Below are 13,962 nucleotides of genomic sequence, written 5' to 3' on the forward strand. Positions count from 1 at the left end.
GAGATTGCATCGATGCGGGGCCGCGCGAAAACCACGTGTGCACACGCAATTAAATCTATAAGTAAAACGTGTGCTGATAAATGCACTTGATAATTCGGTAGGGAAAAAATCAGGGAAAAAAAAAATAATATACAAAGTTAATCCGCAATTACACAGTTCTGTGTCAATTACAGCAATGAAAAGTTTTGCCGATCGTTAGCGATATAGGTCGCGAAGAGAAAATTGCCATTATTTAATAATGTCTATCGTGTTTTAAAAGAAATCGAAAACTGTTTAGTTTGTCGTAATTAACTTCCTACTTTATACGTACGAAATTATCGTAATAACGAAAGATAATGAAATGATGTCTCTAATATTATATTGCATGAAGAGATTTTATATCGGATTATTTACATTTAATTTTCATGTTTATATTAAAAGAAAAAATGGGACAAGAGGTGATAATTAAATTAAGAATAATTAAGAATTTTATAGGCAAAAAATTAATGTGATTCAGTGCGAAATGATATCGTAAAGTCGATAATAAAAATCATATATATTATTGTATATTATAAAGAGAAAGCAAGAGAGAAAGAGAGAGAGAGTGAGAAAAAGAGAATAAAAATGTATATGATGGTAAAAAAAAAAAAGTAACAGAAATATATCGGAAATTATATCTCAGGAATTGATATCAAAGGGTACTGGATAAAAATAAAATCCTGAACAAATTCTCCCATGAAAGACGTGCTCAACGTCGAAATTATAGAGCTCGTCTGCGAACTTGATTAAAGTATTCTATATGATATTTTTAGATAGAAAGTAACGAACCCACAAGTTGAAAATTGCGTTGTCGAATGTCGATTCGAAAAAAAAATACGGAAGGTGTTCGTACTAGTTGCAAAATTGACGAATAAATAACGTTGAACGTGGTGGCTATTAAAAAAAAAAAAAAAAAAAAACTATTCAGCGGTAGTTTTTAACATTATTGCCCCAATCTAGCAAGGGTGATAAAAATAATTTTAAACTGTTTCCGTTTAGGTTTCGACATCGCGTATTAATGTCGGTACTTTTTGCTGTTTGGCTTTTAGGCTCAGTAACGTGTCGCAGCCGGCGATGCTCGTTTCGCCGAGCCTAGCAACGGTGATGATCCTGGATGACGATCACAGCGGTATTTTTGGGTTTCCCGAAAGAGATGTGGAGCTGGTGGAGAGCGTGGGTCAGTATCCTCTGCGGGTGGTACGCTATAGCGGGGCCCGAGGTCGCGTTATGATACCCTATCGTACGGTGGAAGGTACCGCGAAACCCGGCAAGCAGTACATGCATACCGAGGGCAGCTTGACTTTCGAGGATAATCAGACCGAGTGAGTACACGTCGATTTAAATGAAGATATTAATCGAATCAAATTAATTGTTAAGCCGAGACCTTCTCTCTCTAGTTGAGTCCACGCAATTTTATTACTTTCCACCCATTGTCTTTGGAATTATTTAATCCACGGGCTTATTGGCAATCTTATTTCTTTAATAATCAAAGAAAGAAAGATTCCACCTTTGAGGGAAGTAAAAAGACGCCCGGGAAGTCTCAAAGTGACGTTCAACGCTTAATTTTTATAGAAAGTTAATTAATCGTTTGCACGTTTAAAATCAACAATACGTATTTTTCTTTCTGGAAAAGGTAACAACGCGCGTTTCGTAGATTATGATTGGTATCGGTTTACTGGAGACGCGTGTTAACCGCGATGGTTGAGCATAATGTAAGGATCGATCGCTATGGCGATACAATCGGTAATTAGAAACTTGCGCCGTATAATTAGATTGTCAGTTCGCTATGCAAATTGGCAGTATGAATTATTTGCAAAAATTTACGCGATGACGTTTTAAAAACGGTAATAATTGGCTGCAGTGGATGAAATTGAATTAAATGTAAATATGCAAAGAACAATGTAAATTTTACAAGCCTTATAATATATTATATATTGTTTAATCAATTTTATCTAACGAGTCTTACTCGTTTTGATGACTAGCACACTTAATTTGGAGAATATACGGAACAAAATATCGTTAAATAATTTGCCAAGATATTCATGTATTAATTGATGCATCAATTCATAGACGATTGGTAATTTAAATTCTAATGCAAATTGAAACGCTGTTATATTATAGATGAGTATAGACGTACCGAAATTTCCCACCCTAGCGTTCGATAGAATGCAGATCGCTTGTCTGCTGCAATTAACTGTACTACATGGGATACTGTGCGATGATGCTGTAACTTGCACAATACATTTCTATCGCAGCTTTATCAGTAATTAGCAACTCGCAGGATAATTAGAACGCCAGCCCTAATACTCGCGGCATAATTGAAATTTCATTTGACGAAATACGAAGCCTATCGATAATTTCAACTTTTACTAAGAAATATTTTACAACATACTTTCTCGTTTGTTGACGTAATTCACATATATAATATTTTATTTATTAACCGGTTTAATTTAATTTTATAAACGTCCCATTTTGAATTCTTTTTTTTCCGACGTATTGTTAATTAAAAGGATTTAAAGATGCCAGACATTGAAATGTATTCCTCGTTTATATTAATAATTGTATTCATCTATTTTATCACGCACGTTTAAATATACTTCTTATGTTTAATTAAAATATTAATTATAATAATTTAATGTTGATGATTTAAAATTATAATGTATATTATGTTTGTTGTATGACATATTCCGATACGTTAGTTAATTTAATTTTTTTTATCGGCGCGAAAATGCATAATGCAGTTGACAATATACATTATCGTATTTATCGAATAATATCTTTGTTGGTTTGTTTTATTTTTCAAATAAATGCCATTAAAATTTTGCATATCTAAAATTAAATGTATAACTGGGAGTACCGCGCAGAAATTCTCTTTATTTTAAATTCTCTTCGTTAAATTATAATACTTGCTTCTAATACGTATACAACTCTTTAATTTCTCGCAATTGTTCGTCGTCTCGCAGTACTTTACGATGGAGATTATTTTAGAGATCCCTGAATACATTCAAATTGAGGATTTGCCTGGATTTAGGTCATAAAGTAGAGTGTGCCTTGCTTTAACATTAAAAATATTAAATCTATTTTTTAGAGAACATAAAGTTGAAAAGTAGGATCAATAAGAGCGCAGAAAAAAAATTAATAAATAAATAAAAACATGGAACAAATTTTCTTTCAAAACTGTTACAAGCTTGAAAATAAATCTTCCATAAACTTTTTATTTTAGTACGCGATCTGGCTGAAGAATATTTAACATTCGTGAGATGTTACATTGTCTTTTAAAGTGATCTACAGACGAGATAATATTTTGCCATTGGAAAGTATTAGGGTTGTTATTTATTTTTATAAAAAAGCATTGGAGTTTTAATATGCATTTTAAGATCTCGATTATAAAAATGAATAGAGAGAAGTAAGTAAGAATTTGACAATTTACAAAAATATTTGAATGTTTTAGAATTGAAATAATACGCGACTAAAAATTTATATAATAAGCTTATCCGAGTAAAATTTCTTACGAAAATTATACGTATAATAAATTACCGGCATTTACATTTTGTGGGGGGGTTTTTTTTTATTGCACAATCAATCTTAGCAAGTTTCAATCTTAATATTAATATCCAACGTAAACCTTCAGCTTTAAGAATGATAAATTCGCCGATTATATTCGTGGTTATTCGTGTAAAAATAAGATTACCTTAAATTGAATTTGAAGATGAAGAAAATACGATTCACCTGAGAAAAGTTAAGTTTATTGATCCAGAGGGGGTAGAGGGTGCGTGGCTAAAATTAAATTGTTAAATATAAAAGTGTTCGCCGAGGGTGGGACTTTTTCTAAAGGGCATCTGAGAATTTCCAGGGAAAATTGACGACGACTACGTCGACTTGTGCCGAAATTCTATCGCTAAACATGAATTCCTTATGGCAATGTAATATATAAATATATATAATTTTATTGCTTAAGAAAATAATTAAAAAAATTTTTTTTTTTTAGTTCAAAGCCGATTCTTTTTCCGTAATAAATATTTTTTATATATATTATAAATAATCTATAAAATGGCTTAGCGCTTAAAAAATTAAGTCGAGCACTTGACTGATAATACCTGTTCCATGCTTACTAAGAACGCGCGTGAAAAGTGCGCGTATTGAGGTCACTAGGTAATTCGTGTTTGCACGAAACGTGCAATTTTACCTTTATGACCCTATTAGACGTATTTTTCCTATGTCTTTACCTCGTTTCTCCCCGGCATAAGAATTAACACGATAAAATATCGTTGCCATCATTTGGAACGAAATTCACCGATCGTGAAAGATGTACGAGAACGTGCCGGAGCCGCATATACGCTATAACGTTAGAAAATTTTAAGAAAATTCAAGAATCGTTCGTGTATCGCGTGGAAAAATATATTGAAATTAATGAGCGTTGCTATGAGAATTTTTTTTTTTCAACTTAAACTCTTATTCGTCTCTCGGCGTTATCGTTCACGTTATATCTTTTATATGTTTCCGGCGTTTTACCCGACATTTTACATAAAGGTCATATTTTTATGGATCATCGGGTTTATCTTGACCTTAGTCACAGCAATGCGATAATAAAAGTAGGTTCCATTTTTCAAAGAGCTCGTAAAATCTCGAAAGGCGTCGGCGGGACCGAAAAGTTTTTGCTCTTTGTAATATTTGTGCCTTTAAATAAAATAACATTTCTCGTTATTTTGCCGAAGATGAATGAAAAGGTGCAAAGTGCTCAAGCGGGATGGCCAGGTCCATACGTGGATGCATGCTCCTAATTGTTTTTATTATATTAAGACGATAATATTTACTCGCGCTATACGAGGAGCAGAAAGGCATCCATTATCAGGTCTACGTGGATTTTGACGGGTTTGAAAACCTCACAAATGTGATTTTAACTTCGCCATTCCATTAGCCACTGTTTTGCCAAGTCTGTCATTTCATTTCTGCCTTCAATTCCCGCTTTAATACAAATGATCGATCATAATCGTTGCTTAATCTCGTATTAATTCGAACGACAATGTTTTCAAAAGGTATAATTTTCATTTTTTATATCTTTACATTTATAACGAAGGGACAACGTCGTTTAATTGCTGAAACAACCGAGTTTGCTGTGCAGTCGATAGTGCAATTTGATCGTGAAGAATACAAGGATGCAGTATATAGTGCGTTCCAAGGGCTTCCCGCCTCGTCATTGGCTCATTTATGGATTCGTGCGACATTTCGCGTTCGCGATGTCGAATTTTATGCTCCGCTCTCTTTATTTCGTCAAACAAAGTACAGCTCGAGGCAAATTAGTTTTCTTTTCTTTCTTTCTTTTTTTTTTTTTTTATTTAATAACTTGCTCCATTTGTTCGTGTCAAAAACCTGACTTATGCGCGATTCACTTTTCTGTATGGAATTTCAGAGAGCAGCGAACTAGACAGACTTGAAGAGACGATAGAATTGATTAAGTCAAACGATTTTTGTTAAGTATGTCGTGTCTTTTTTAAGGTATCGATTTTCAACATTGCCGGCAGTTGCGCGTTCTCTTGACGCAAGATTATGCAACGTGAGTTCGACCATTGTCTATACAATTATATCTTTACGGAAGTTTTTTATGACGTTTTGTTTCTCCGCTAACTTTTGATTAATATTACGCTATGACTTTGGGACTTTTTTTTTTTTAATTAATTAATGTGTTAAAATGCACTAGGGTGATATAAGAATGACGCGAAGCGAATATGATTGAAAGGTGGGAATAAATGTTTACACAATATATTACGCGCTGAGAGCTGCAGAGCATGAATAAATACGGAAGTGTACTCCCGTTTAGGAGAGAATTGCTTTGATTGCCAAGGCAATACGTACCATTCGAGCAAACACAGCACCGGTATATTTAAGCGTTCTGGAATTTAACAATATTTGAACGCGCGCAGCTTTCTTTCGCTGTACTTCGTACGCGAATTCAGAGGAGTAATCTCCAAAAAATTCTCCGTTAAAGGAAAAAGAAAAATATTATGCAATTGTGCGCTCGGTGCTGAAAATAATTGCAATGCGATTAAACGCGATCGAATCTAACTTTAATTGTAGTTTGCAATTTGGCCCTTTTGACAAATTTACAACGAAGCTGCGCAGTTATTTGCAATCCGCGAGCGTTCAAAATTTTCCCCATTAATTCAACAAAATTTATTTTACACAGCGCGCGTGAATTTGCACAATCTTTGATAAAGAGAAATTAAAAACTTGTTATGAATTACAACGTTACATAGTTACTAAACTACATTTGGCAGTACCGTGTTACGCGTTGAAAGATATTAATTAGCAAAATGAAATTTAGGGTCTCCCTTCAAATTAATTCCTTACAGCGCGACGCGCGTATTTACGTAAATCGAGTTATTAACTTCGCTCCCGCTCTGTGTTTCGCCCTTTTCCTTTTTTATTTCCAGAAAAGCAAATCTTCTGCTTCGAAAAATAGTCACAAATACTCGGGGGCACTCAGCGACACACAATTTTCAGCAAATCTTCTTACTGCCAGGAATTCGCAGAGAAATATTGCCGGATATCAACTCTTCGATATCACCGAGATTCGGATGGCATGCGAGCTTCGAAGAAATAAGACGAGCAGAAGGAGCGATTCGACTGCTTTATTCCCTCCGTGACTACCGTATTTACCTGTATATTCTAGAATTCCGGATGAAAAATAGACTGACCGATTTCTTTAACGAGATCAAGAAGGCACTGCCGGCATACTTGCGCTGGTGTGTCTGTTACACAATCTATTCGAAGGTCGAGAAGACTTCGGAAACTTGGGCGCGCCCGTGCAGGCTCGAATTCGACCGAGTGTCGATAGACAGTCGCGACGGCGGAAGCTGCGAACGAGTAAATTTTTCTCCTACGGGGAAAGAGATCACTGTTTATCAAACGATAACGTAAGACCTCGTTGTAACGGGTGGAGGTCGATCGATTCAACGTGCAGTGCGTACAGGCTTAAATGGATATTCCAACGCTATTTATAGTCGGACCTTCTCCCGCCGGCTCTCATCCACGGTGTCTCAACTATATGGAAACTGCTTATCTGCCCTCGATAAAGCGCGTTATCATCGCGCTCTCGGTGTCATTTTTGAAACTCGAGAGTTAATTTAATCTGGTCTGTCACTACGGCCGCCACGTGGGCACTAATTAATTTAACTTACGACGGAAGTGCCAGTCGGTCGCCAGGAATAGCTGTCGGTTATTTAACTCACCGATGTTATTTAAATTCATGCAAATCAGCTTCACCGATCTCTCGCATATTCTGCGATATATTATGCATACGCGCGGTAGACAAAAATCGCCGCGCTTTAGCGCGACAATTTAGCCACTATCAAATTCGAAAATTTCGGACATTTTTGCGTAATCAACGTTCAAATGCGTCCCCGTGTCGAAACGTTGGATAAAAACTTTTTATATAAATGCGACCGGTATTGAATATAATTAAATATGTCGCGTTCAGTGTAGCGAGATTAAAAACGTAACGCTCGGTTGGTCTTAAACAATAATAAGTAAATAAATGACCTGATTGAAATCTATTCGCTTAATTATCAGAGTCGTCGACTTGGTCCACGGAATAAAAATAAATTTTAAACGTGCGTAAAATCAAACGATTCGGTAATTTAATCCTTAACAAAATGAAAAAAGATCGCTGGTCATTTTCCCTAAATATATTTATCTTAAATAAATGGGCGCCGCAAAATGGGTTTATAAAATAATTGCCAGGAAGAAAGAAAGCATCAGAAAAAGCATCAAGAAATATTGAAAAGCAGGCTGCTAAAAGCCGAAAAATTTGTAGCAAGAGACGCTTTATAAAAAGTAGCCCTACGGATCCTGCGCAATATAAATAAAGTCAGCTGGGGAACCTCCTTTCGGCAGTTGAAAGGGAACAGCGGGCGGGATGTTACAGAAAGCACTTTTATTCCTTATTCGAGAAGCCGCGGGGAAGAAGTTATTGAATCCATTGTTACAGGGAAGTGTAACTGCGGCACTTGCTAGGGATCCTCTATCAAAGAAAGAATATACGGGATGACGTCGTCCCGGCGCGGCCACCGGAGGCTCAAGAAAACAAAGGTGACACAGTTTCAAAAGGAAATCGCATCCGCGACTTTTTGGGGATTTTGAGAGGATTCTCTTGACGTTTCAAAGAGCAACACACGCCTAACTCACCCCCGTCCCGTCCTGATCAAAGTAGTTTTCTCTTCGCAGACGGCGAGGCATTCACCAGGAGAAAAGTTTAGCCTTTGCTAAAGCTTTCTGATATATCTAGGGAAATTTCTAGCAAATAAGATTGACACGATTATATTTATAATTAGCTCGACCACTCTTTTCTTTGGCAAGGGTGAAAACCCCTTTTGCCTCCCCCTTCCGCTCGCATGACCGACTTGATTCGCATCTCATGCAAGAACGGCATTTTATTTCGCACACGCGAAGGCACCGAAATATTTGCTCACTCTCTAAAACACATTCGCGGGAAATGTTTTCAGAGACAACAGATGTAAATTATCTCAAACAGAAATAAAAAATCAAAAAACAATTTTTCCGCACGGTGAAAATATTTCTCATATAACAGCCGACGTTTTGCAAGTATATTTATTGTAAAATATTTTTTTTCGTTTATAATAAATGTCGATATATTAAGAAATTTAATTTGTTATTTAATATTTTGACTGTTTTTTTTTTTTCAAACAAGTATTTTCTTTTTTCTAGGCTTCTTAAAGCGAGAGAACTCATTAGAGTAAGACGCGCGAGCAAGTTACATGATGTAATACAATTTGCCTCGAGACCTTAAGACCTTCAACATAAAGGGTCGGTTAATCGCGTTAGAGGATATCTCGGACTATTAAAAGCATTACCTTGCTTTTCCGCGGTTATTTGTAGTCAGTTAACTCCCAATTAAGTACAAACTCGTCGTCACTCTGCATGGATTCGGGCAGGATTAACGAGTCACGTCCAGCGTTTCTCTCGTCAAAAATAATTGATATAATTCGTTCGTGTCGGGTAAAACAATGTACTCGTACACGACAGATTCGCATTGTTAACGTGACGTAAAACAAAATCTTTCCCATTGAAGCTGCTAAACATCGGCAACGGATACTTCCAAATTAAGATTCAATATTCAAAAAACCGAATGCGCGATCTTTTAAAAAGCTGAAACGCACAAAGCTACAATTCACAATTCCCTCGGGAGACTCTGATTGTCACGCTCAAGAGCGTCACATTGAAACAGATTCGCATTAAAGCGAAAGGGATAGTTGCATGCACGGTATAAATGAACGTGGATTAAGTCTAGCGTGCGGCGGTGCTTCACTGTCAAGATAACAAGCATTAGTTGGTTTAATTATAACGCTGCTAAATGAAGTTCTCCGCCTTAACGAGCTTTCGTTCCGTTGCACTTGTATAGTTTCATATTACTGCCCGACTACGTATTATGAAAGCTCGACACATGCTGAACATAACTGATATCTCAGCTAATTTCTCATATGCGCTATTTCCTAAAGGAATCATTTAAGGAAAAGGTTCGCCGTACTCGCGACGAAACTATTTTGACTCGAACAGCAAATTATTCAATTTTATCGCGCCTTCTTAGATCGATCTTATAGCGACTAGGCAACAAATATTCCTGACGTACTAAATCTTATCATAGCCTCATAATGTCTTATAATATTCAGAAATAGTGCGATATTAAGGTTAAACCGATAATTTCAAGTTAACAAATTTATACCGCCCGTGATTTTTATTACACTTGCACAATAAAAAAGAAATAAAAAAAAAAGAAAAGACAGATATTAATAGTTAATTTGTAGTTAATAATATAATACTTAATTTACGAAGAAAATACATCGATTTGTTCAGCAATTTTGTTCTGCATTATGAAATTATAATTATTTGCTAGATCCTACATTGTTTATCTCTTCCACGTCCGGAGGAATTTTAATTGAACCTATCCAACTACGAGTGCCTCGCGCACCAAAAGGTATTTCCGCTTTCAATGAAAATTGATGGCCACCCCGTCGAGACTATGCCAGAGACAATGTAGAAAATAGTACGCTTCCCAGAAGAAGTCTTCAATTACGCCCGCTGACGCTAATGTACGTTTGCAAGTTGTACAGTTGTCCGATACTTAATTATCTAAAGTAATAAATCGATTTCCGCGGTATTGTCCTACTGTTCGTACTGTTCGAAACAGTACGGGACAGTTCGCGTTTAATATCGCTTAACGTCTTTTAACGTCTCCAATGAATTACGTAATTACGAGGATTAAATCTGATACAGAAGGTTTAATTTCCTGCGCTAGAACATTTGACGTTATAAATAAACGAAAATGTTTAATAACAGTAAAATTAAAAAAAAAAAAAGAAAGAAAGAAAGAGAGAGAGAGAATCCCGTATCATTGTCCTATTAATTAATAACCTTATAAATTTATGTAACACGGTGGTATTTAGAGTAACAAATGAAAATTGTTTGAATGCCAGAAACGTTCTATCACTTTGCGAGTTTGATTCCAAACACTCTAACAGGCCTTTAATTATTTAATTATAGTTGCAAAATTGCCAGCTTTGTCAGTTTATTTCAGGAAGGCGCAGTTGCGACAGCAAAACCTTTTACTCTTTCCTTTGTATTTAATTTCGACAAAATAATTGGGCGAGAAGAGACGAAAATTTGCTAATTTTTATATTTTTAACAATTAAGCATTTGAACCTATTTGTTTCAGAAAAATTCTTAACCTGGAAATCATCGAGGAGGATTCCTACGAGAAGGATGCCCTTTTCTATGTCGAACTGGGCGAGCCGTTGCTGCAAGGAGGTGATTAAGTTTTTTAATTCGCAATTTTCCTTATTATACTTAAAAATCGTTACAATTTTTTTTTTTCTTCCATTTTATACGTAGAATTAAGAATTTAATTGAAATAAAAAAAGCTCCTTAAAAGAAATTAAAAAACTAAAGTCGTCGAAAGTAACGAGATAAAAATAATGGGCAGAGCACGCAGATACATTATTTTAATGTATAAACAATTACGTTGATTTTTTTTATATAAATTTCAAAATAAAAGTGACACGTTAAAAGATAGTGTAACGCCGATTTTATTCTTCTATAAGGAGCTTTTTTTGTATACTCGTGAGAAAACTCAATACACATACTTACAACGCATATTCTTTTCTATCTATATGAACAAAATGAGAAGCAAAGTCTCGGTTCTCAAACTTTCGGTATTCGATTTCGATAGCGCCGTCACTTGCTTACGCTATTCCTTTCATTCGATCTGACGCAATTTTTGCTGATATGAACTTTGGCGGAAGGCTTTTCAACCTCTTGACGAGGATGAATGTGATGGGAAAAGTTTAAACGTAAGAGTAAAAACACGCGAAGAAACTCATCTATGTATATCTCGGCAATCATTACTTGTCGGGGACAAAAACGTGAATTTTGACATATCTTAATGTGCAGAGAAAAAAAAATTAATGCCGATCAATAGAGGTGCGAGCGTGACAATTGGCGGCGCTATTAAGATTAATCGCGATTAATTAAACCGATATTCACGATAAAAAAAAAAAAGAAGCTGACGACTTATTTTTTATGAAAATTTATTTCCACGTGTCTCTCCATGCATGTGTCACGCGCTGGTTCTCTACCTGGATCCGTCGTAATCGAACGTAAGTCTTAAATAAACGGACACTTTGCGCTTGTCCAAACTCTTTTATCTGCGCATCAATTAGTCTTGCGCTGATTGATTAATTATCACAGTAGTGTGTACACACATCTTAATAACAGATGGATTTTTTACTTTTTGAATTAATTCGTGATACCTTCCGAAATTTTATAACAAGGCAACATGGTAAATTAACATGTTTCTTCTTTGAAATACGGGCTTAGGACAGCCAATATTCGCTGTAGCACCCTCCTCCCTCCCCCCTATAATGTTACTAGCTTTATTATAATATAAGACTTCCTTTATAATAACTAGTAGAATAGAAAGTTTTTTTAAAAATAGATTGCTTATTTTGCTAAAAGAAATTAAGTAAATTAAATTAATAAGGCAAAGATGGTCGGTTTTTCTTGTTATTTGTTCTTAAAACTTGAGCGTTTGATTGACGAGGGTGCACATAATGCTCAGATATTTTTTAAATACTATTTTTACTAACAATTCCGTACTAATCCATATGATTTATTTGCGACCAAGACTTGAAACATTGAATTATATCTTTTATACTAATCGCATTTAATTTAGTTAATAAATATAAATACTTATAGATAGCTGAGCGAAAAAGATTTAAAAAAAAGAAAAAGAAAACGAAATTTCCTGAGATATTAAATATAAAAAATTAAAGATGTGCCTACATTGAATCTATTCAGATGTCAGCATCGCATAAAACATTCCGCTATTCTCACAAAACACTTTTTATGTCTTATTTTACGTTCTTTTTTTTTCTACTCTAACTCGATGCATCAGCACAAAAGCGACACTTTTAATCTCGCTGTCGTTTCTCCCCGGCAAATAAAAGCCGTTGTCCGATTTTATTTCGACGCTCGCGTTCACGCATAACTCACGATTTGCATACTACAAGATCGCGAGAACACGTGCAACGGGCAATACAATGATGCTCATACATATGCAAAAACATATATGGAATGCACTGGAATTATGAAGCTAAGGATTTTCTTGCCGCTTCTTTTCCGCCAGGCTGAGCGTAGCTTATTTTTAGGAAAAGCGCTAGGCGAATGAATTATATTATTCCCCGTCGCTTACGTCGTACTTTGCTATCAATTGTAAATTACGAAATCGAAATGTAGCAGAATTACTGTAGAAATAACGATTAAAAAAAAAGGGAAAAAAAAATAAATTATTTCTTCGTTCTTAAATGAAGTTCGCGCAAAGTATCATATTTCTAAGCTCTTTTCGCAGAACGTTGGAGATTCTTCGGTGTTTTTGTTAAGGAAATGTCAAAAGATGTTAGAGTGCCCTGCGCCAGGTGCATGCGTGAGCGACGTGACCGTATACCTACGCTTCCGCAATCCATCTCGTTGAGCGGAGACTCTAATATCACGGTACCTCGGGTAACGCGCTAATGCTAGTGCTCAAACTTTAAAGACTCATAACTCAGCGGGGCTCTTAACGAAAAGGCTTATAATCATTCTACCGAAAACACCTCGGCAACAGCTATAAAAATGAAAATGAGGTTTACCAGCTCGCTACGATTTCCCGCCTATACGAAATTGGGACACTCCCGCCTTGAAAGCGATCTCTCGAATAATACATTTCTTTAGACATTTCCCCGTGGCAAGTTGCGGACCTATCTCGGAATCACATGTAAATTGCATGGTTAATCAATTATACAGGTTCAGATAGATTCGCAATTTTCCATGCAAAGTGAGGCGTTACCTCTGAGAGGTGGGTTTGCACAGCTCGGTCGCCCGGTTGCCTTCAATACGAAACGAGGTCTATGATTGTTCGGTACCACGGGGATTTTCAACTTTTCACGTCAAGCGAGATCCAAATGTCATGTTCACCTGCTTTCTATGCACGAGAACCGCCACTCGAACCATTTCTAAAACAATACGCTTATAACGTATCGCAATTAAAATATATAATAGCCGCATTACGAACATTAAATAATTTTTTTTTTTTATGTAAGGACGCAAGAATATTAATTTAACAAACGTTTTCAAAGATTCTTTTTAACTTTTAATTATTTGGGTTTTTTTTTTTTTTAGTATTAATATAATTTTTTATCGAATTTATTGAATTATTTAATTAATAGTTTAAATGCGTAAAATTAATAATTGTAATATTATACTTAATAACTCATACGATAAAAGGACACGTTTTTAAAACATTCAGCAACATCGTACCCTTTAAATGCGCTTCGAGAAGTCTATGCTTCTCTCGCTTGGAGATACTAAATTTTCGCGTATCTATCTATAAATATC

General features: G+C 35.6%; 1 protein-coding gene across 2 annotated transcripts in view; it reads left to right on the plus strand.

Moving 5' to 3' along the window:
• Positions 1-13,962, plus strand: part of Calx (sodium/calcium exchanger Calx) — a 38,253-nt gene that overhangs the window by 2,946 nt on the left and 21,345 nt on the right. For both annotated transcript variants that reach the window (XM_070675063.1, XM_070675062.1), the window contains exons 2-3: positions 1,068-1,340; positions 10,748-10,839. In XM_070675063.1, the coding sequence (XP_070531164.1) occupies positions 1,068-1,340; positions 10,748-10,839 (365 nt within the window). The remainder of the gene's footprint in view (positions 1-1,067; positions 1,341-10,747; positions 10,840-13,962) is intronic.

Source organism: Cardiocondyla obscurior, linkage group LG03 (assembly GCF_019399895.1).
Source record: "Cardiocondyla obscurior isolate alpha-2009 linkage group LG03, Cobs3.1, whole genome shotgun sequence".
Lineage (NCBI taxonomy): Eukaryota > Metazoa > Arthropoda > Insecta > Hymenoptera > Formicidae > Cardiocondyla > Cardiocondyla obscurior.